A 24403-nucleotide genomic window follows, 5' to 3' on the forward strand; every position below is an offset into this window, starting at 1 on the left:
TGCCAATCTGTATTACATTTGCATTGAGAAATAATACTAAAAAGTGCTAACTTCTTCTTTAAAAAAAAAAAATTGAAGCTATCTCAGTGGTGTTTAAAATTATGCACAGCTATGTCTTTTTTAGTCTTGAGCATGTTCGTACTTGTACATATATCATTCACATATCTCTGGAACCGTATGTTACTCTGTTTTCTCAGCATGCCATGTTATGTCTTTCAGTTGTCATAGTTTGACTTTTTTATCTATTGATCTGACAAATATGATCTGTACAGAGGATCAGTATGGGCAACGTGCCGCTGACCTCATTTCCATCTGCCTCATTCATTTCCTGTGGTACTCCAAACCACATATGTTATCAGTTTATCTTCTATGATACACTCTAAAGGCTTTATAGGTCCTTCATAGTATCCACTTATCTTCAAGTCCTGGGAAAGGCCATCTTGTAAGAATTCTGGTAGTCTGCTTTGAGCTGTCTGAAACCTTTACGCATCTGCTTGTCTCATTTGTTTAATAGAACAAAGCTGTGATAGTGAAGCTTGATTTGTGGGCTGTAGACAGCTTTTGATTTTCCTGCTGTCGGGGCATCCAGAGAAGGATATTGGTAACAGATCACACGTAGGAGACATCCAAACTGTAGTACAAGCATAGCTGATGAGCAGGGATATGTCTTCTCTGTGGTTGGTGCAGCTGTATTCTGTTTTTTTCTTTCTCTCTACTTAACAGTGGAATATATAATGCGCTGCAGTACAAGGACTATATTGAGGGCTATAGCTGCAAAGTAATTTCACAGGAAAATGGTTGAACAGGAAAATACCTTCTGCCTTTGTGGTTTGTAGACTTTGCAAGCCAAATATCTCCTGCACCTGTGTTCTAGTGTTAAAGGTATAGATACAGGATGTTAAGGCAGACCTGAATGGACTGAAATAGACTTCAGTGGCAACATGTAAATGAAATATAAGATACAATCTTTGTCCTATTATTCGCTGGTATTATTGTGCATTATCTCATTCTAATGCCTTGGCTTGTTTTAGCAACATGATGCAAAGACAGGTGTATGACTAATTACCTTAAATTAGACCCTGTAACTTAATACAAGGTAGCTGTCATAAATGTTGTTAATGCTTGCTCTTTTTGTATATGAACTGCAATTAACGATACAAAGAGGCTCCTTTGATAGAATCTCCTTTGCCAACTTCTTGTGATTTTTCTTCAGCTTATGAAGATGGAGGACAAGTTTGACTTCAGCAGCATGTTCTTGCAATGTGGGCGTATTTTTAGGTCTTTGCAAAAGATAAACGCATAAACTAATGCTGTTGTCTGACTTTAATAGGGTTACATAATGAAATTGCTGCTTTAATGAGGTTAAGTAATGTCACTGACAGACAGCCTACACTGTGGAGGAAAACAGTTGTTAGAGTTGTTTTGTGGATCCTGGAAATGATTTTGTGATGCAAATAGTTATTAGATATGATCTTGTGCAAAGAGAACTGTGTATGTAGCCTATAAAAAGTATTTTTTTACTTTACTTTATTTTACCATAGTTTTACCATAGTTGATGGAGTACACCCGTAAAATGTAACTTGTGTGTACTGTTTGCTTTTCAGTATTTCCTTATGTTCCCTGGAAGTGATGATAATGTAATTTGCAGTTACTGCTTTTCCTAAAAGTATTGTTACTTTAGGCAGAAAATACTTTACTCTATATAACTTTGGTTATGTGTTGTAAGCTCTATGGATATGATAAAAGGTATTCAGCAGCAACAGCAGTGACAGGTATTCTTAAAATTAAATGGCAGGGCGTAGTGTATGCCTTTGTGGGAATTTACTGTTAGTGGCATGACATGTTTTTAAATGGCCCTGAGCTTGTGGTAAGCAGACATGCTACTGTCCCTGCTCGTCCATATTTTCCACCCCTATAGCTCCGTTCTATACTTTATTAAAACCTGTGATTGATATCTCAGTTCTAACAAAAACTACAGTGTTTATACATTTTCAGACTAATTTTATACTATTATTAAAGATAATAGCTTAAAATCCGTAGGTAACTTTTCCAGCAATCGGATGCATTGCATCTAACATACGGTTGTTTTTTAACCATTAAATCGTCTTTGCTTTGTAATTCACCAATTTAGGTTCCTTGTGGTAATTTCAGTCTATCATTTATCCTGTCTAATTTCTCATATTACTCACCCAACGTTAATTTGACAAGTAAATAAAAATTAATGAAGAAGTTTCCCATTTCCCTCTAGTTAACTGGCATATTAATATTTATGAGGGTTATGCAGTCACAGTTGGTGGTTTTTATTATATAGTTGCTTTTGAATGTGGGACAGTGCAAGAAATACCTGTTGTGTAACAGTGGAATAGTGACATTTATTGCATTATTGAACCTTGCAGCAGGAAAAACATTAGTAACTCTTTGCCCCTTAAAAAAACTAGAACCAGAAATGGTGAAGAATAAATACATAAGGTCAAATTAATGGATACATATGGTACTCTAGAAAGGCAGACCCGTTGTAGGTCTCCAGCTAAGCTCCAGCTGAGTTTGATTTGCTGTAAAAGGTTAGCCAGGCTGGAGAACACTAATTATTGTCTACAAAGTCAGTTGAACAACAAGACAAATAATGAATTACCTGTTGCACCAAAAACAGATGGCAGCTTGACTTCACTCTTAAGCTTTTATCTGAAGCAGTTGATTCTTCTCACCAGCTTTGAATGATTCCTTCGTGTTATGCAGTGATTCTGAGAAAGTATTTCAATATTTTATTACCGTAGTAGTGGTATTGATATTATTATCAGTAGTAGTATTTAGATTTTAAATATTTTGTTTATATTAAGTTTGAAATATTATTTTTTTCCTATTTTATTTCATCCTCAAAGCTTTTATATCATACCCTCATCTGACACTTAATTATAACAAATTCAACTATGTCATTGCATTTAGCTATGTAGATGTGGTCAAGACGACCTGGTGAAGTTCAAACTGGGCATTAGGATGGGTAATTTAAGTGACTCTGAACATGGTGGTGTTGTTGGTGATGTGAGCAGGTTATATGTACAGAAGGCTCTGCATATTTCAGAAACTGGTGATCTACTGGGATTTTCCAGCACAACAATCTTTAGGATTTACAGAGAATGGTTCAAAACAGAGAAAATATCCAGTAAGCAGCAGTTCTCTGGGTGAAAATGCCTTGCTGGTGCTAGAGGTTGGAGGAGAATGGCCCGACTACTGAAGAGGTATGCAGGAGAGCATCTCTGAGAAGGCACTGAATCGGGAAGCAGAAGACCACATTGTTGCACCTTGTTGAATCCATGCCATTAAAAATTGAGACAATGTAGCTGTTTTCAGAAAAAGAAATCTCACTGCACCTTACCTAGTACGAATCCTAAAAGACTGGTACTATGATAGCACTTGTGTGGTGATTATTAGGCTGGTAAAGTCACAGATATTTGCTCGCTCCTTTTAATTTACTGAAGAAGCCAGAGGTAATTAATGAGACAGCCAATGGTAAGGGGCACAGAGAGGACATTCACCCTATAACCTCAATAAAAACAAACATGGCACATCAGCAGGAGTAAGCTGTTGGGTTTATGACCAACAAATCAATGTCACATGTGGAAGGTAATAGCTGCAGTTTTTACAGGCTGATCTGACCAGCAGGACCAACTGAAATTTCTGTACTCTCTTCCATTAAATGGAAAAAAGGCCGCAGTCAGTGTTCTTGTATTTGCTTGCAGTCTCAGAAAACACAAGAAATTAGATTTCAGTTGGAGGACACTGTTGGACGCAGCCTCAGAAAAAGCCTCCTGGAGGCTGAGCTGCTGCTTACAAGCCTGAGCCTCCTGCTGTTGCTTTGCTCATATGGATTTCTCGGAGTCACTTTTGTCCCATATGTGTGTGCGTGGCTTTTTGTTTGGGAATAAAAGATAATTGGTTTTGTGTCATTGCACCGATTCCAAAAGTGACCTCATTCCACTTAACAACAATGTAAAAATGCACAAAACACCCCGAAATAGGTTGGGTTTTTGTCTCGCGCTGGGTTGGGCCTGGCAAACGTGCTCTTTGCTGGGTAAATATTACTCTGCCTGCGGTTGGGTTTGTCTGCAGCAAACAACAGGCCACCAGGGAGGATGCATGGAAAGTGTGGCTGCGGCTTAAAATGGAGGAGAGGAGTATGTGGTGTTGTGGTTTTACGTTATAGAAAGGCTTAACAGGCCCTTGTCTTTTTTTCTGGGTTTTTTTAAATGTGACACGCATTTTTTTTTTTTTTAAATCTCTCCTCAAATGCACACTGTTTATCTAAATCGTCTCTCATTTCCCTCAAACTAAAACAATGTTTACGAAAGGAACCTCTTGAAAAACCTTTTAATCCTGATATATTGAAGCTAGTCATATTGTCTTGCTGACAGCCACATCAGTCGAGTCCATTCCTTTATTTCCCTCTCTTTTGAACATCTTTATAGCCTCCTTCAAAGCGCTTCATCTGGGGCCTCAGGTAGGGTTTCAACTTCCTGATTGTCACAGTTATGGCTCATTAAAAAGTCCCCTTTTCTCTCTGCGAGCAGGAAGGAAACTGACTCTCTCTCTGATCATGTTAATGTGCACAAGTCCTGAGTACTGACGTTGTCACTTCTGCACATCTTGTCTGCGTTAGCATTAACCCACAAAGGGGTCACTTTAATGACTGTCAGATGCTGCACTGTGCCATTGATGTCCAACTTGTTAATGAACACAAGAAGTCACTGAATCAGTTGGAAAGGACGAGGTAATCTGAAAAGAATATTCAACCACATAATAATTACTGGCACTAGTCTGTCATTCTGTAAGAAATACCTTATTTAAGCACCTGGCTGCTAGTTGGTAAGTTTACTAAACTGCATGAATTTATGGTGCAGTATCATCTGTGAAGCCAGTGTCATGGTCCTGGGGCTTGGATCCAGAGTTTTGAGTTTTTGGATTTCTTTACTACTTAGTGTGTTCTGTTGGTTTTCATTGTTCTTAGGTTTTCTGATTGAGTTATATATTTATTTATTTGCCTCTTCTCAAGTCTCTTACTGCTGGTGTTTGTTATTTGTTGAGTTCTGATATAGTACTCTGCAAAGGTCTTGAGCCACGCCTTGTTTCTTTACATTTCGCTGCCAGGAAATCAGACTTTTTTTTCTTTTCCTTCTTTTTTTTAAGCGGTCTTGAGCAATAGTTCACCAAATGTTCTCTTGTTGAAATATTTAACACTGACCTATGAATCATACAAGCATAAAACTGCCACCTAATTCAAGAGATTCACCAGTGTTGTGTCTACACATAACAGTCAACGTGACAAAGAAGCAAAGTAAATTCTGCCTTTAGGCACTTTGTGATAAACAGTCTGTTGCAAAAACACATACTTTGTTTCAATTTCTTTAGGTGAATCTACAAAGAAATGCCAAATATAACACAATTTGACAGGCATGAAACAGTTTATCTGCACCGAGAAAGTGATTTTTAAAACACTATTATCTGAAAACCTGTAATATATCAGCATGGTGTCATTATAAATTTTAGGAAATTGAACAAGTAGAGGAAAAACGAAGTGTTAGGCTTTAAAAACTATCTGCAGCAGATGAACAGTATCTGAAAGTCATGTCCTTAAGAAATAAGAAAGCAAAATCAGCAAAGACCTGACACAGGACCTGAGAGATGCATTATGTGTCTTGTTACACTGATCAGGCATACCATTCTGACAACTGACAGATGAATTGAAGAACACTGATTATCTCTTTGTCATAGGACATGTTAGCAGATGGTATATATTAAGGACCGAGTGAACATTTTGTCCTTAGAATTGATGTGTTAGAAGCAGGGAAAAGGGCAAGGATAAGGATTTGAGTGTCTGACAAGGGCCAAATCATGATAGCTAGAGAACTGGGTCAGAGCATCACCAAATCTGAGCTTTCGCAGGGTGTTCCCAATCTGTAGTGGATCAAAAGTTGTCCAAGGAAGGAACAGTCGTGAACCAGCGATACAGTCATAGGTGGTCAAGGCTCAATGATCCACAGCGGGAGCAGAGGCTAGCATGTGTGGTCTGATCCAGAAGATGAGTTACTGTAGCTCAAATTGCTGAAACAGGTCGTGCTGGTTCTGATGGAAAGGCGTCAGAATACACAAAGCCAAAGACCTGTCAGGGTGCTCATGCTGACTTCTGTTTACTGCCATATGCACTAACAATGGGCACCAAAGAGCAATGGAAGAAGATGGCCTGGTCTGATGACTCACGTTTGTTTCACATCATGTGGACGGTCAGGTGCCTCTTTTAGCCGGGGAACACCTAGCACCAGGATGTGCTATGGGAAGAAAGCCGATGGAGGCAGTGTGATGCTTTGGGGACTGTTATGCTGGGATCCTGTCATCCATGTGGATGTCACTTTGACACGTACCACCTACCTAATCATGGTTTCACACCATGGGCACCATTTCATTGGAGACTGTATTCTTTGATGGCTGTGGCCTCTTTCAGCAGGATAGCGTGCCCTGCCAAAAAGTTAAAACTTGCAGGACAAAGGATCTGTCTGAAACATCGTGGTGCCAGATACTGGAGTTGATTCCTCGATGGGTCAGGGCTGTTTTGGCAGCAAAAGGGGGACCAACACATATTAGCCAGGTGGTGTAATTTAAGTTAGTTTACCCATGTTAGTATTTTCACATTCAGTTTCCTCTTTGCAGTTCAAGTCATGTTTCTTCCCTGTTTTATATTGATATACTTTTTCCCTTCTAGTCTTAGTTTTAATACTTCTGTCCCAATTTAGCTTCAACTTCCACTTTGTTAAAGCTATCTGTGCTAAGTTGCTTCAGTGTTTCCTTCTCAGTTCCTCCCTCTGGCTTGTTCGGAGTTTATGCCTTGTTCCTTTGTGTTTCCTAATTATGGTAAATGGAACAGTTCTTATAAAGTGTTTTTCTACTCCACTGAAACACTCATAGTGCTTTATACAACATTACTTTATTGCCTCACACATTCACACAAGTACTTTTTTTTTCTATGCTTAACATTCACACACAGAGCAACTTAGGGTTAGTATCTTCCCCAAGGATATTTGGCATGCAGAGTGTCAGGGATCAAACCATCAACCTTCCAATTAGCAGATGACCTGCTCTACCACTCCAAAGTTCTGTGTTGTCAGATGCAGATGATTGGGTTAGGATTAGTCTCCTTTTGTTACTTCCTGTTAGACTTTGAAGTCTGGTTTTCCATTATGGTTTGCGTTAGTTCTACCTTGTGATAGTCCTTGTTTTGTTTTTTTTAAGTGTGCTCACCTGTGTTCCTCTCTCCTGTTTCCCATCTGTAATCAGTCTATGATTAAACAGCTCAGTCTTCAGCTGTGCTCTGCCATGGTGTTTATGGTAAGCACTTTGTGTCTGCTTTCATGTCTCCGAGTAACCTTTTCTTATGGGAGCTTGCTTCCTGCCTCCGTCCATTTGGGCCGTCTCACAACATAACCTATGACACTAAAAATGAGAAGAAATGATATATAAATGGTAAAACTACAAGAGTCTAATAACCAAAGCCCTTTATAGTTTACAGTGGAAATCTGTTTTTTGCTGGTATTTTAATTGAATAATAAATGTATTATTAGTCATTTCTGCTAGTTCAGAAAAAAGTCAAGGAGCCCTTAAATGCCCAGCAGAGCTGAAGAGAACATTAAAACTATCTGAAATGTGCTGTAGACATGAAATTGAATATTGTCAGATTGTTTACACTGAAGTTTAGATGATATTATATGCAATTTTCATCTGCAAACTAAAATCTGTAACTCTGGAATAATTACTGTAAATGTGTTGGATTTTCACCTTTTCAATAAGTGAATGGGTATATTAAAGTACCACACAGGTACTTATATACTATAAAACATTACATTTGTAATCTGGTCAAATGAAATTTAATTGATTGGTATACATTTAGTTTACACCAAGCATATTTTATGATTAATTATTTGAGTGAATAAACTTGAAATTTTTCAGCGGCATTTTACTCAAAATGATTGTTTCATGTTTAGGAGGGCAAATAACCCTTTGTTGTTGTTGTTGTTGTTGTTTTGGGGTTTTTTAGTGGGATAATTCAACTCATTCTCAAAGGAAGAAAGACACATACAGATCCTCTAATGGCCAGCCTGTGTGTCATAGTGACTACATCCATCCTTTATATACAGTCTATGACTAGAACAGCTGACTAATTTGTGTAGTCTGGGCAGGGAAGTGAACTGATATCATCATTAAGCACTAATACTGATCAACAGATTTCACAAAAAAAGCTTTGAGCATTCATCTGGACTGTGTCAAAAAACATTACCTGCTAAAAAATAACTAACATTTATAAACCAAAAGCAGTAAATGTTGTTTTGTGTGGTCTAAAAATTGCTTCTGTTCTTTATTTTCCACAGGGAGCCATTTTTTTACGTGGAAACAAAGTTACAGAGCATCCAAGCAGCGGCGACGAAGGGGGAAAATTTCTTTTCGAGGTCATTCCAGGTAGGATGAGATTACAGCAATTTAATCACTGCTGTTTTTACTGAGGACAGAATGGTGAAAGCAATCTTTACTTGGCAGCAGAAGGAACAAAACCATGAGGTTAACTGTTTGCTTGCCTTCTACTGGGGATTTGTTAAGGGATCACAGTGAGGTCTGTACCTCGTCTGTCTGTTTTTACATAACATTATGGGCTTTACTTCATGATCCGTTTTTACTGTTAAGCTTTTTTAATATACAGATTTCCATTTTATTTTTTTTCTTTATTTTGGCTTGAATGCAACAAAAGAGAGCATTTAAAAAAAAGGCAACAACCATGGATTATTAGACTGTTAATGCTGTATGTGCCGAGGATGCCCAGTAGAACAATAACAGGAATAAATGTGACGTTTTGTATGTTTTCCTATATAACTATTTTTTTTTCTTATCTAGATGACAGTCATTTACACATATCGTTACAATTCAAACTCGTACAACATGTGAAAACGTGGTTAAGCACAGCATGAAGGAAATGTGGGATATTTTCCCAGGCTGGAATGTGAGCTTATGGAATAGATATTTAAAAGGCACGTTCACAGGGGGAAAACAGACGCAGCTGTTAAAAGATACAGTAGCAGAGTGCATCAACAGCCCCAGTTGATCTTAAAAACCCAGTAGAAAACACCGGATGTATGCTATAAGCACTCATACTTTATTTGTGTTAGTCTTTTCCCTGGTGTGTATCCAGTTGAGTGTCCCTCAGAGGAAACCAAAGTATAATTGCCAAGACTTTTTTTCTCACTGAACACACACGCAAACCAAGCAGATAGTGGTACAAGTATTGGGGTAATAGGGGTCAATATGTGTGTGTTACAGGGTGTTTGAAAAAATCTCGATGGTGTTCTTGTCGTTTCATTGCTGGCTGTCTAACACTTTCAACGTCAGACGAGGATTAAGCGCTCCCTGCAGAGATCAGCTCATTTGCTACTCTTTCATTCAGTATTCACATTTCAGTTGGAGAAGTGAACTTTTGAATAATACTGTTTTGCAACCGTGCAACAATTTCATTTGATTCTGCGTTTCACGTTGTATTTGCTGTTTCTTGAATAGTATGATGCAACAGGAGTGAAACAAAAAGGATTTCTCAATATAAAGCCACAGTGAGCATCTAAAAGTTTGCTCACAATGTAATTTGATGCTATTTGCATTCAGCGAGCACGCAGATATAAGCTGGGAGACTTGTTGAGGCACACTGAGAGTGGACTTAAGCTGGTAATTCACACAGCAGCTAGCGTGAGACTTTTCAAACTTCTGCAAAAGGCTAACTGAAACTGGGCTTGGAGGAGGGCACAGTGACTCAGTGAGACATGTAAGGGAAGTCTTACATCTTACCTCAGCACAAATTTCCTATCTGATCATCAGGCATGAGAATATGGGGCTTACACTCCCTGCATGGGAAGGGTTTTGATTGTAGAAGCCAGGCGAGAGGCAAACAAGCAGAGGTCGTCTTAAGTGTGGGTGACTTCAGCAGCATGGTGTCAAACAGATGAAGAACTGAAAGTGTGCATAAAGGGCTGGTGCAAGATTCATTTTCTTTTTTTCTTTTTTTTGATAATGCTACAATTATCAAAAAAATTATTATCTTTCTTTTCTTCTGGACACACAAGTTCAAGTCTCTTAAAAACATAAACCTGTCTTTCTAAATCCGGGGTGCATTTCAGCTGTGAAAAAATGTGAAATGAAAGTTTTGTGTATCACACTTCACTATTGCTGGTTCGACACCGGTTTTCAGCATTAGACAAATTAGCTTATTGTCACTTCTAGCCGAGAACTGCTAAAAATCAGAAACCAATTCGATTGCTTCGACAACTTTTAAGTCCACGCGGGCCAAAGCTGCCGTATTTTATTGTTTTCATTTTAGGCACCGTTAAGAAGAAGAACAGTTACTGGTTATGCGTTTAAACATATAATTTTCTTTTTAGAAAATATGTGGTACATTTCTTCCAGTCTTTACCTCTACGGTTATTTTTTCCAATGGGAGTACACCTTAATACAATCTTTACAACTTCTGGAAGAAGGAAAAGGATTTTTTTTAATTCCAGTGTGTATTCTCTCTACTTGTACAGCTGCCATGTAATACTAAATCATCATAAGCTACATATCGTTTACTTCTGTTGGGAAGTGAGGCTTTTCTAAAGCTGTTTGTTTCATTTGTGGTGCTAAGTGATGAGAAATGCGTTTTGATATCTTTCAGGGCTCGCCGAGTTTCAGTCTTGATACGATGTTGATTGTTTCAGTACTGCTGGAATGACTTAAAGACTGCAGGGAAAAGGTTCCAGTGTTTACAGTACGTATTAAAGGTTTTACAGCCAACTATATCAGTGAAAAGGTAGCAGTGAGCTCAAGTGTATTTTCATTATGTATCTGGCAGTGATTGTACAGTACTGTACAAAAGAACGTGCTGATCGTCATTGTTGTGATAGATTAAAGTGTGAGAGGCAAGATAAACTTAAATTGTGTTCAACTGTAAATTCAGGGGTTGTTAATTTAAGTACTAACTTCATTGTGCTGTATCTCTAAAGTGTGCTGCCAGCACAAATACAAAAGTGGGACGTGAAAAGACTAAGTAATGTCACCTAGTGGTGTGCAATACTGCAAATTTTGCTATTGATCTGATACCTAGTAAATACAGGGACAGTGTTGCTGAAATCTCTGACTATGACTTTCAACTTCTGTTTTTTAAATGTGCTCACCTCTCACTCACCTCTGTTACTCATACAGCAGTATCTCCTGTTGTAGCTAACATTTCCATCAGTAGCTAAAAAGCCTGCTAGGTTTTCTGGACAGCTGTGAAATTGAGATATTTATAGCAATGTATGTAGGAATTCAACCTTTTACAAAACAATGAACAACCCTTTTTCCAGGATAAGCTAAAGTAGCCACCATATAGATAAATAAGAGTCGCATAAATCTTTTTACCTAAATCTCCTCAACAAACAAGCATATTTCTCAAAATGTCAGACTCTTATTGTGAATTCTGTTCTTAATGTAATCTGTATAATTAGGCTTAAGCCTCCATCACACAGGCCTGAGACCCACACTAGGAACCTTTGGTAGCTCGGGAAAAATGTGCATTTCCCAACCTGCTGGTTAGTCGCTGGATTTTACTGGCTGTTGTTGGGTCAAATAGTTGCAAGAGGTGAACGCTTTCAAAGACGCAACTTTTACTTTGATTGACCACAGAAATTTCCTAGCGATCAAAGCAATCACAGTTTTTCTGTTTGTTTGTTTTTTATTTGTTCTTTGACACCAATTTTACCCAGTGACTCCTGAAACCTACTGAAACCACTCGCCAACCTGTTGGTCAAACACATTCTTCCCCAGTGATTGGTGGTTAGCGCTGACCAGTCGCTTGGCCTGCATGACTGGGGCTTTAGCAGTCAATTTCATAGTGACTAATACAAATTTTGTCCCTAGCTGCTGTATTTGTCAGGTAGTTGCCAACTGGTCTCCAGGTCAGTGTGACTGGGGCCTCTGATTTATACATGGAGCCTTACTTCACTGCTGTGACATCAGTGTCCCTGTCGTCTTTAAACTATTAAAGTCAGATTTGCTGTGGACCAGCACCAGACCAGAACATGTGGATTAAATTGTGACTTTACTTGCTCACAATAAGGGTCTTTCAGTTTGGATGCAACCGCCTGGCAGAGGGTTTTCGGCATTCTACTACAAAACAGTTTTTCCCATCCGGCGTCATCCACTGCAGCCTCGTACTGATGGAAAACAAGAACATGGCTTGTTATGAGGAAGCCAATAAAGAAGTCTCAGAGAAGCAGAAAGAGCAAATGAAAGGGGAAAAACAACACATTTATTCCACTGGTCTAAATGCGGCCCTGCAGTTTGAACACAGCATACAGACAGAATTTGGCAGACAGACAGGAAGTGATGAGAGGGGTGTATTCAAAATGAGGTGAAAGTCAGAGCTCTACAGAGATGCTTGTTGTCTGTAAGCGTGGTGATGAGGTTTAAATTTGAGCAGTGTGACAACAAGGGGCTTGAACAGAAGCATCCCGCATCAATACAGGGAGGGGAGGCTCTCTGTATTTTTAGCTTTTCTGGAAAGTTTTACTTAGTTACTCTGTCTCAGAGGAACTGGGAAAAAAGTTGCAAAACAGTTCAGGAAAAAAAAATCTCAGACTTTTATTCACCTGTGCTGAGCACTCTGTGATGTTTTTCAGCTCTTAGCTTTCCCTCCACATCTGGCTGATGTGTGTGTGTGTGCTAAACTTGAAGAGGTGAGAAAGAAAGGAGAAGGGGAGGGGGCTTACGAGGTGAGTGCACCAAATTGAAAACAATATTTAGACTGTCTTCATTTTCAGCTGTTTGACAGGGAAACGCAGGTACAGACACAGCGGACCTTTTGTTTTCCAAACTTTAAACACCAGCCACGGCGCTGACACGTCACAACATGTGCAAACTCTCACGGGCCCAAGCTAGGGAGAAGAAGAGTAACAACAAAGTGAATGTGCTGGACACTTTTAAACTGTATGAATAATGTTGTGACAGATGTGTGCCTGTGGATCCTCCTCCCAACTGGAGCATCTTGGAGGTGCTATAGCTCTCATAGACAGAAAGTGTTGTCTAGATATGTAGGCCATACATCGGAAACGCATATCAGAACGTCCCGGTGACAAGGATCGCTCTGCAGTTCTATTTCCCGCAGTGCTCTTAAATCCTCTCAAGAATGTCAGATATCATCATCATAATATTTCTGCATGGCATGACAGAGCTCAGAACAATGCAGTGAGCAAGCAGAGCAGCAAATTACGACTATCTTAACAAAAAAGGCATCCGCTGCTCGTTCATTCTACACATCTAAGCTGCTGCTAAATGTCACTTCCCTGTCACCCAACTGTGATTAATTATCTGAGCAGGAAAGACTGCCTGCTGTGGTTTTGATGGAGAAAACGCATGCAGCTTCCAAAACGCACAAAGCTCCAGCAAGAGTTCAGAGTGTGTCACTTTGTCTGCGTTTGCCCCCAGGCTCAGTCTTCGGCTCTGTCACCGAGCAAACTGCTGCTTTTTAATTAAGGGAACAGTGCCCTGCTCGTTTACAGAGACTGCCACTCCTTCATTCATGAGAGAAACTCCTCACGTTGTTGTGGACAGCCTCGAGCTTAAATGCTACTGACTGAGTCAACTGAAAAGCTGACAAACTGTTGCATAAGTTAATAAGCAATTAATCTCTTAGCATTTTCTCACAGTGAATGTGTTTTAATGTTTTTCTGGGTTTGAGTAAATCTACAGCTTTGGGGCCTTTTTGTTTTTAAAGAAAGGGTATAGCGCCCTCGTGTGGTTTTCTTAGACATTGCAATGCCAGTAAAATGTCAAATGAACTTTTAAAATCTGTGAAACTATAAAAATTAGACTTTTTGGTTTCATTATAACACAGAAAATTTGCAAATATATAAAAAAAAAAAAATCAGCTCCAGACGTTTTTAGCCTTTGTGCTGCGAGTTAAGATGACCTCTTGTCCTTTTCAAATATTGTTTGAAATAATGTGCAAGTTTAGTGCAAATATGACTTTTATTTAACCTTTGCCTTAGTTTTACATATCTTCTTTTAGTGGGAAGCATATTTTAATGTACTTTTTTCGTATAGTATTTGCCAACACTCTGCAACTAAAAGTAACTTGGTAGAGAAGAGCTTCTAAAAAAAAGTCCAGATGCTTGTGTTAAATTATCCTCAGTGATAATTATTTAATATATTTCATGTAAATAATTAATTTTCATTTTAGAGCTAGTGGGGATTATAATTGAATCCTGCTCTTGTGATTGCTTCCCATCTGTGTCTGATCAACAGCTCTGGGGAGGGCACCTTGAAGACCCGTGGGTATCATCTGTCACTGAGGTGGACGCTTGCTCCGATAATCATGCTGATGTAATTGTATTCACATGCGTTAGGAAGCTAAGAGTCCCAGAGAGCTCGAAACTTGAAACTGAGACTATTCGTATCATTGTTTTTGTTTGAGTGAATGACGTGCAAACTGGCCATGCTGCATAATACTAAAGGAATCCCTAATACTTTGCGTCGGCCTTCTTATTAAATAACTTGAACTAGTAATGACTGAATGTCGGGCTAATAGTACTGATAACTATTGGAGGCTGAAGACAGACATGCAATTTCAAGACCATGGACCACTGTGCCGTCTTTCACGAGAAAGTGTGGGCTAAATTAAAAGCACTCAAAGCTGATGAGTGAGTGATGGATGGAAGTTTTCAAATAAAAAAACGTGGCTAAGAAATATGACAGAGTGATAATATAAGCCCACAGGCAGCAGCGTTTAAGGTTGAAGAAGCCCCTGTAGAGTCATTAAGAACACTTATGAATCTGCTGTGCTGACATTTCAGTGTCAGGACACACGGAGGTGGTTTTCATAAAGGCTCTCATGTCCTATTAGTCACAGATAGCTTCTTCTATACTGGCACAGACTGAAGGTAGTCGATGCAGCTTTAAACTTTAGCCCACTGTCTTTTTACTGTAGTTGTGATTATTTCACAGGGCTGACAGACCCAATCAGTTCCTCATGATATCATGTGCGTATGCATCCATCTGTAGTGCTACCGTGGCCTCGTGTTTATGAAGTCTCTAAATACCAGGTGCTATTTTAACCCCATAATATGCTCACGACTTCCATCCGCACTTCTATTTCAAGCCGCTATCCAAAGAGAAGCAAATGTTCCGAGCGCACATTTCCTCCTTATTCCTTTGCATTAATTTGCAATGCAAAAGGGAAAAAAACACACAATTTTATACCTTGTTGGTAATATTTTAAGCTTGTATGTATTTTTATTTTTGTTATTTAATCCCATGCCAAGCCTTAAACCTCTGCTCCAACATGCAATTTATTTCTATTTTTTTAGCTTTTGAAAGGGGGCAAATCAATAAATATCATAACTTACACACATCAAAAACTATTTGATTTTCCTAACCGTTACCTGAAGGTTCAGATTGAGAAAACTTTTGTTCATTTAAGTAAAATGCAACTATGTGGGACTCCTGGTCATAGCTTATTTACACACATTATCTCTTTTTAGGCTGTAAAAGGTAAAACAGAGGTGCTTGTCTGCATCTCCATTAATGTGCAGCAAACCCAGCTACCAAACAGCATACACAGTGAAAGCTCCCTGCTACATAAATGGAAAAAGCTTGTGAAAATCAAATAATTTCCCCACCTGACACCACCTCCTACACCCACTTCACTGAATATGAGTCAATCCGCACATACATTAGGTCAAATTAAACAGAGATGAGCATGCTTTCTGTGTTTCAGACTCCATGTTCTGATATGATGATTTAATCGTCATTCGGACGCGTAGTGCCCACACAGCATCTAATGCTCCAGAAATCTAGGAGCAATGTGAGCAACTTTATCGGTACGTGCATTATAAGTGTAATGGATTTTATTGATATTTTTGTGGCAAAATGATGTTGCCTGTAGAACTAAGGGTTTGATTTTTGCATATGAAGCTGTCAACTATCCCTCACTGTACATCTCCCATTAGCTTGTCTTGTCAGAGCCTGTGGGATGTTTTTCAGTGCACTTTTTTTCCTCTTAAGAATTTGTTTCGATGACATTTTGAAAAAGGTCACAAACTGAACTCATTCCTCTTGCTCTTGTGCTTGTCTATCAGCGTGTTGGTGTGCATGTATCTACTGTATCTTCCCAGTGTGCACATGAATTCAATAACCTGGTGTCTGTTCCACACCAGCATATGGCCTTGGAGCTTCTGTGGGTCACATGTCTCGTTGTTGTTGCTCTCTTTACATCTTGAATTTATGCTCGCGATCACACCGAGACAGAAGGCCACCTTCAGACACACATCGTGGATCAATGCTCAGCTTTAAGTGGGTGTGTCTGATGATGATTTAATATTATTAAAAAAGTAATAGCCACTAGATTGGTTTGTTTTGTGTGTGTGTGTGTGTGTGTGTGTGTGTGTGTGTGTGTGTGTGTGTGTGTGTGTGTGTGTGTGTGTGTGTGTGTGTAAAAAACAAACGTGGCAATAGTCACGATGGCAGTTTCTTCCCATAACCTTTTTGTATTGACCTATTCATGGCATCTGTAAACTAAATGCTCCTTAATGTTCTAGATCCACAATTCAATTACGGAGTAGTTCCCTCTAATGTAACATCCAACATCAAGAATGGTGTTTTCCAAAACCCCACAGTGCCTCATTAGTGACATTTTTCCCCAGGAAGGACTTCGGGGGAGGATGTTTGTTTTTCAGACGGTGTTTAGAACTGAGCGCTGAGGCACAAAGTCTGAAAAGATGAAGCATCTGATATGAGGGTTATTGAAATAACAGACCAAATACATCGTATTAACACTGGGATGCTTTGTTTTTTCTTTTTATACAGTTATCCCAGTAGTTATCTGTTAGATCAGTCCGTCGTTTTGGCCTAATCTAAAATATCCAACACAAGCTGAAATGATTGCTATGAAATGCTATACAAAGTAAACTATAAAAAGCTACTGAAATTGGTGCTTGTTGTATTTTCTGCTCTGAACAATTTAAGTAAGTTTGATGGTGTTTTTAACTTTTCATTTTCAAGGAAACAGCTTTCTATACAGTTATGAGTAAGCATTTCTGTATGCAACACTTTTACATTTTTCTTCACAGTCACTTTATCACTTAGCCAAAATGTGTAATTTAAGGCTCAGTTGTTATAGACGACTAACCTGTCCAGATTGTGCCCTGCCTCTTTTTGACCACTTGAGGGCAGCAGAAATAAGTTGTGACAATGTTGACATTGGTCAGTAGGCCTAATCACCTCATAAATTATAGTTTATGCTTGCCTATTTAAATATCAAGAAGTAATAGTAATACAGCCACATTACCATTAATTTTGGGATCTGTCTGCCCAAAATATAAATATAAATCTGATATTATCTGGCCTTTTTTTTTGTTTTGTTTTGTTTTTACGATTTATTTAGCAGCTAAATGCTACCCTGTGTTCACCAGCTGTTTGAGTGCTTTAACCTGAAACAGCTGTCTGCTTTGGCAGAAACCAATGTTATGAGAGCACTGAGTGTGCCAAAGCAATAAGACTGCAGGCTGGACAACCATATAGTGCTAACTGGAAGTCATTAACTGAACGGCATTCCTAAACACAGGTCATTGCTCTGGTTTTGTCACTTCATCACTGCAATATTCAAATTCTTATTAAAATTTGATAATATATCATTAAAATATAGATAAATTAAATCAAATATACATTTAAAATATTGATAATAAAAGAATTAAGTGTATGAATTATTAACAAAATAACAGCATTGATATTTTTTGACATGCGTTTGTTAGCATACTGACGTTAGCATTTAGCTCAAGGTTCACTAGCACCATGACAAAGTCAAGCATTATCTTAAATTTTGCGTTAGAAGAGAACAAAGTTGTTATGGCAGTGGCCAGTAGAATAAATGCACATTTGTCCAAATCATTAATCTTTAACCAGAAGTGGGCGTCCAACTAAAATCTGTCTTCACTATCCTTCTTCTAGCTGTGGAAATGGCTAACTGAAGGCTGGCAATAGTAGGTAAAGTCTTGCTGCCAGTGAGAAAGTGTGTTTAGAGGAGGGGATCTAATTTATCCTATGTTTTTGGCTACTACTATATTATGTATGTATGTGGCACCATCGCATTAGCTCAAATCACGTTTTTAGTTCAAAAGATTTTCAACACCGTCTGTAAACTTCCTCTGCAGTTTGCTGAAATAGCTAGAAAACGCATTACTACCAGTGAAAAAAATGTTTGGATAACGTTGGCTTGCTGTGATTTAAAAGACTCTTCGGTGTCAGCCATGTTTAGGATCACTTCCCCTGTATGGGTGAATGGTGGTAGTATAGCATTATGAAGTCTGAAGGGTTTGTTCAAACCGATTACAGCTCCCTTTCCCTGAAAGCATCTGACAGGGTGCTGGAAAAGAAACTCTGACTGACTGGAAAATTGATTTGAAGAGTAGAAATTTTTGCTGGCTCTCAAAGCACAAGGATAATCTTTTTTTCCTCCTCAAAGGTAGCTGTAAGGGTAGCAGGAATTGCTCTTGATTTCATGTGGCTTTGTAGAAAAATGTCACTAAGTTCCCCAAGGTGTCCCACACTCACAGGAGCCCAAGCTGCTTAATCATCCATAGAATGAAAAAAGTGCTTGCCTGCTATTATTTGGTTTATTAAAGAGAAAAACTGAGCTACATGTCTCTTTGACAAGGATTAAGGAGGTATCTGAAATTTGTGAAATATATTCCTGTGCTAACAATGCAGATCCACTTTGCAGTGACATCTTTCTTAAGTGTGCCGTGGATGGATTTATTCAGAGCAGAGACAGAAGACTGCTATGTGACCTGTCTTCTTGTGCTAGCAAACAATGCTAAAAAAAAAATAGCCAGAGCCAAAACTGCATCTGGCAACTGTAAAACCAGAGCATGTGCACTATTCTGGTTTTTTACCCCAAATGAAGGATACAGGAGTCATACGCCTGCCAAAAAAAGTAAATGATTGAGTTTTTTGTTGTTGTTGTCATTTTGTGCTACAGTTTCACATAAATGACAGAGAGCTGCTTCTGTGACTCTTAGTGGACTGTGAAACACAAGAAGCTGCACATTTTGAAAGGAACTCAAACTACCAGCTGAAATGTGCGACTCATCCTCCTCCACATGACAGCGCACATCTGTCTGTCAACTATAATTCAGAGAGCAGAGAATCTCACACGCACACACACATTGCACTCTTAGAGACTTGTTACTTTCACTAATGTTTTTCATTGTAATTGGAAAAAAAAGGGTATAAATTGTGTTGCAACCATTAAATTGGGAACTGTTCACAGCCTACAGACTGTCATTTTAACAATTATTGCAAACCAAACTGTGCAGATAAAACAAATCTGGGTATGACATAAAGTGTGATGTACCTAGACAGAGCGATGATGCCCATTCCTGATTGGTAGGCTTTTCTGTTTATTTCTATGCGCTTCTTCTTTGGCGTAATCTTGATTATAGCTCAAGGAAATTTTATACAAACGAGGCTTTGCAGACACAACTTTATTTTTTTTTTCGGTGTGGAATCCAAAACATTACATTTTGAATTTTATCTCCAGCTATTGTGTGGGTTTATTCTGTTTTTTTGTTGTTGTTTTTTTCTTATCAGTCTACATTGATTTTCTCTCTGTTTTACCCTCCCGTCCACACTGAGACGGCGCTTTCCCCAAGGAAAAACGCAGCCTTTTGGAAACGCTCTCGAAAACGCATACATTTCAAAACAGAGCTGTCCCATCGCAGTGTGGACACTCGAAAACGCAGACTTTCTAAAACGATGACGCATTTTAGTCATGTGATGCAGTCATGTGCCCAATTAAACAAAGATAGCGGAGGGCATTATACAGCAGTTGTTTTGACTGCTCTCAATTTTGACAGCCCTAAAAAAGATTAATATTAGTTTGTACACGCTCCAGATAGCTTTTCTTCAAATTCTTTAATTCTCACTCGCTTTTGCGTATGCGCGGAACTGCAGCGTCAGCGTTTTCTGCCGTTTTAGTGTGGACACGCAACTCTTTGAAAACAACTGAAAGCGCCGTTTTCAAATCTATCCGGGCTAGTGTGGACGTAGTCTAACTAACTTCATTAGCTACCGGTAGTTGCAGGGGTTTAGGAGCTAATCTCTAGGCCTGTGTGACTGAGGCTTAACAAAATCCAACCAACAACAGCCATTTGAGCCTCTCACTGTAGAAATAAGAGCCTGATGTTTTGCCACACTTACTTCATTTTGGTCATCTTTGGTTTGGAAGAGTCTGTCATACACATTGTTTCCTTTGTTACGCTAGAGTATGCTAACTGACTGAGGATTGAAACTAATATCTAAGGAGCATAAAAATGATTTGATTCAACAAATTTAAGTTAAATGATTGTTAGGAGGGATTGTAATATCAACAGCAAACCACTGCACATTGAATTTGATGGTTTGACAGTTAACAAAATACTTTTTTTTCCCGCGCAGGAAGGCAACTTCCTACGCAAAACGCAACATAAATATAGTTTTTGGTTTTATATGTTAGCAGCAGTTTGATTAGTGGCTTCAGCCCACTTGCATTTCTCTATAACAACACAATGTGTAGTTTGTGTGTTTTAGTGGTGGAACTAAAACCCATGAGAATCCACATAATAGCTCAGACTGTACCCTGTGTTGACTAGGGCCATTTTTCATGAAGTCATGATTGATCAGCTGGTAAATGGGAAAAGGCATTTGCAAAAACAGCCCTAGAGGATAAAATACTGGATGAATGGATATGAAATGTCGCCTGCTACATTTTCATACTTTACAAAAGAGGCGTTTCACTTAATGATGTCCTCCATTAGCTGTCATTCAGTCAAAAGATGATAAATCACAAGCTTATGCAAGCAAACTACTTTGCATTCGATCTGTGAAGGACAATAAATGGTACATGCGTTGTTTAGCATAAAGCTAAACACGCCATAATTGTAATGTTACATCTGGATCGAACAGACTTGACAAAAAGCAGGAAAAGGGAGGCCGGCATTTCCAGACAATATGCTGCATGCCTTTTGTATGTAGTAGATGTTTGAGATGTCCTCCTCACTCTCATTTAGGCTCCAGGATTCCAGACTTCCTCCTTTCTTGTATCCATGCATCACAACATCCCCGTTTGTGAGAATCCATGCCTCTCGATTCTCTCGAGAAAATGAAAAAAACAGTTTAAGCCAGAGAGAGAAGCAGGACAGGAAGCACAGATGCTTACATAACAGCCTTATTCTGGGAGGGGGGCTTGGTATTTGAAACTTGCATACCAATGTCCATTATCAGACTCCCACTCCAATGTCTTTCCACAACCCCTGCCCCCCACCGTGTATCTGATAGGCCAGGTTTCAGTGAGTACACATTTGGGCCTCCACTGAAGTAAGTTTCAGCTGGACTGTTATACTGTGTTTGTCTGTCGGGGCCAGTTCATATGAATGTCCAGACCAATGGTATGTAAACTGATTTTTCCTCTGGGTAAATATTTAGATCTCTTCCCACGTCTTTTTTTTTTTTCATGTTTTCCTGTGTTTGACTCCCAACAGGTAGTGTTGGTGTTAAATGTTAAATACCTTTTCTGCCAGCTTCTCTCCCACTTAAAGGAAGCAAGTAATGTGTAGTTCACCTACAAGTCTGGCTTGGACTGAAAAAGATAAGAGGGTTATTAAAGACCTTCCGTTCAGAGGGAGAAACCCCAGTGTCTCTGGGTTTCTTGGCCACCAGTAGCAACAGCCTTGCCGACCCTGTACAGCAGTATTTATAGAGCACTGTGGATGAATCATTCGGCTGAGTGCCCATTCTTCGTTCACCAGATTTACAGGTCCCACTCCAGGGAGGGACGCCTGATTTATGATGCAACCCACCTCCCTCCACCACTAGCTCTCACCCCACCCCACTCACTTCCTTCAGGGGCTCTTCAGAGAAGAGCAGACACACCATCTTGCCTCCGGTTTGCCGTTTCACTCATCGCTTTCTGTCCTGCAGTCGTTTCGCGTGTGTCTCAAAAATGTGCTTCCTCCGCTCTTTCAGCTCCTTTGACAGAAGTATACTGTATATTGAGAAAAAGGCTTCCTGAGAGGTATGCAGACACGCTAGCCTTGGCCTGACCTCGCCTAACTGCCGCTGATCGATGTGTCACATTGACCTGCGTTTGACTTAGCAAAATGAAGTTGTAGAAGACTTATATGACGTGGAGGATAAGCAAAGAAAGGTGGGGGAGAATATGAAGTGCAGCGGACTGTGTTTCAGCAGAAAAATAGGGTGATAGAGCTGCTAGTGGTGCACAACAAGAACAGATGAAGAAGTGGCACGTGGGGGTCAGCAGTAAGCAGCAAGAGCGTGGCTTTCGCTACCTCAGCCTTCACCTGAGAGGGGGCACGTCTTCATCTGCATCCCATGGATCTAAACTATAACCCAGGTGTGTCTTTTTGCATACCAATAATGAAAACCAATATGTCTGTATATAAAGCAGAATGTGAGCAGATGGGTGTTTTATAAGTTCCACTTTATGGTTTACAGTTTTTGCAGCTGTGATTGATTTTGAGAAGAAAGAAGTTATTAATTTTCCTTCCATTGGTATCATTTTTGTAAATATGCTTTGTGATCATTGAACTATTTCTGACAAAATAATTAATAACATATATAGTAAACTAGGCATTAATATTTCATACAGAATGTGTTTGACCAGATGGAAACCTGTAAATATTCATGGATAATGGTACACTAACTGTTAGGGATGTCATACAAACAATACTTCCAACACCATTTGATACCAGAATTCTTAAAACACATCAGTACTGGGGGGGCACTTAGGTACCATTGGCGGTATATGTACCAAGGCTGCAATTCTTTCAAAACTGATGGGGGCAGCATACGCCTACAGATGCTGTTTGTGTAATATATGTGCAGCGTTAGCTGCAACCTGACTTGTCAGGCAGTAAGACTTGAGGTTATCCCAAATTACCTTTTTCTTTGAGACAGTTGGTATAGCCTGTGGTGTTTCATAGGCTAAAATGTTTGCAGTAGCTAACATTATATGAACGCTGAAGCTAACATAAAGTAATATACGTTAGCTTTAGCTAACTAAAACATTATACCTTGTGTCCTTTTGACAAAATATTATGTTTTAAATAATTTAAAAGAAGCTTTTAATAATGGAGGTTGTGACTAAGTACATGAAATAACCTTTTTTTTTTTCTTTTTTTGAGAATTATGTGCTTCTACTGGTGGTTTTACCAGCTACTCATTGTATTGTGTCGTCCCTGCTATAGGAGGACTACAACTGATAGCTCAAAACAAGTAACTGTGGCATATTTTTACAAAGTACAGCTAATTTCCGTGATTTTACTTAGTTTTCTCTAAGCCCTAGCCTTGTTTCCCTGTCTTTCTCTAGTTGAACCAAACAGCTCAACCTGTCCTCACACGATTTCAGTTAACTTGCCACCCATTTCTGATTGCTGCTCACATCAGGTGAGAATCTACAGTCTGATGCTCGTGGTTTTTGATGTCAGGGTTTGATGCCATTTTTCTTTTTCATTGAATTAGAAATATTTTAGGAGTCAAAACTAGCTTGTTTGGTCTTATTACATAGACTTTGAGCCACAAAAAAAAAGCTTGTTTGGGTTGATTTCACAATTAGAAATAACTTTGATCATCCAGAATATTTGAGTTCAGTTAATTTTTAAACTATTATTTCATCTTTGTCTATGCTAGATCTTTGTAAGGCATTATTAGTGTGGGGGTTTCTTTCTTTGTTTTGTTTTTTATTTTTTACACCTACAGGAGCTGCTCAATCATGGATAACAGGCTGTGAAGCTTTAGTGCAGTTTATACTGATGTTAATGCCAGAGTAGGTTCGGAGATCTGCAGTTATTAAGTCAGCATTTGGCAACCCTACTAGTGATGTGTCGGTCGTGAACGAATTGGCTCTTAGAGCCGGGTCTTTGACATGAAAGACGCGATCCGGCTCCTTATCGAAAGCTGTGGGGGTTTTTTTCCCCCCTTTCTCTCACCCTCTCTCTCACACTTTTTTTCCGCTTCACTCTGCATGCGAGCCTTGTGCTTTGCACTGGGAAGAGGGAGGAGGGGTGGTAGTTACACTTGCAGTTGCACAGGAGGAGAGAGAGAAAGAGAGCCAGGGACAACAACATCACATTAGAAAGGTATAGTACTCATCCACAACTATTTTCAGTTGCGGATGATAAAGGATTCAGAAAGTTTATTCATGCAGGCCCATATGACAGAGAATGTGCATGTTCTTTTTGTTTTCATATTTTAATTTATATTGAATTGTGTTGTGGTTTGCAGAGTTTTGTGTTGTTTCACTTAAAATTTGTTTAAAAGG

General features: G+C 39.1%; 1 protein-coding gene across 2 annotated transcripts in view; it reads left to right on the plus strand.

The window, feature by feature from the left end:
• arhgap24 (Rho GTPase activating protein 24) overlaps positions 1 to 24403 on the plus strand; it is an 81874-nt gene that overhangs the window by 23577 nt on the left and 33894 nt on the right. Inside the window, exon 3 of one of the 2 annotated variants that reach the window (XM_004549675.3) lies at positions 8412 to 8499. In XM_004549675.3, the coding sequence (XP_004549732.1) occupies positions 8412 to 8499 (88 nt within the window). Of the gene's footprint in view, positions 1 to 8411; positions 8500 to 21994; positions 22478 to 24403 lie in introns of those variants that run through there. The other variant, XM_004549678.3, reaches the window with a different exon arrangement.

This window comes from Maylandia zebra, linkage group LG7 (genome assembly GCF_041146795.1).
Source record: "Maylandia zebra isolate NMK-2024a linkage group LG7, Mzebra_GT3a, whole genome shotgun sequence".
Lineage (NCBI taxonomy): Eukaryota > Metazoa > Chordata > Actinopteri > Cichliformes > Cichlidae > Maylandia > Maylandia zebra.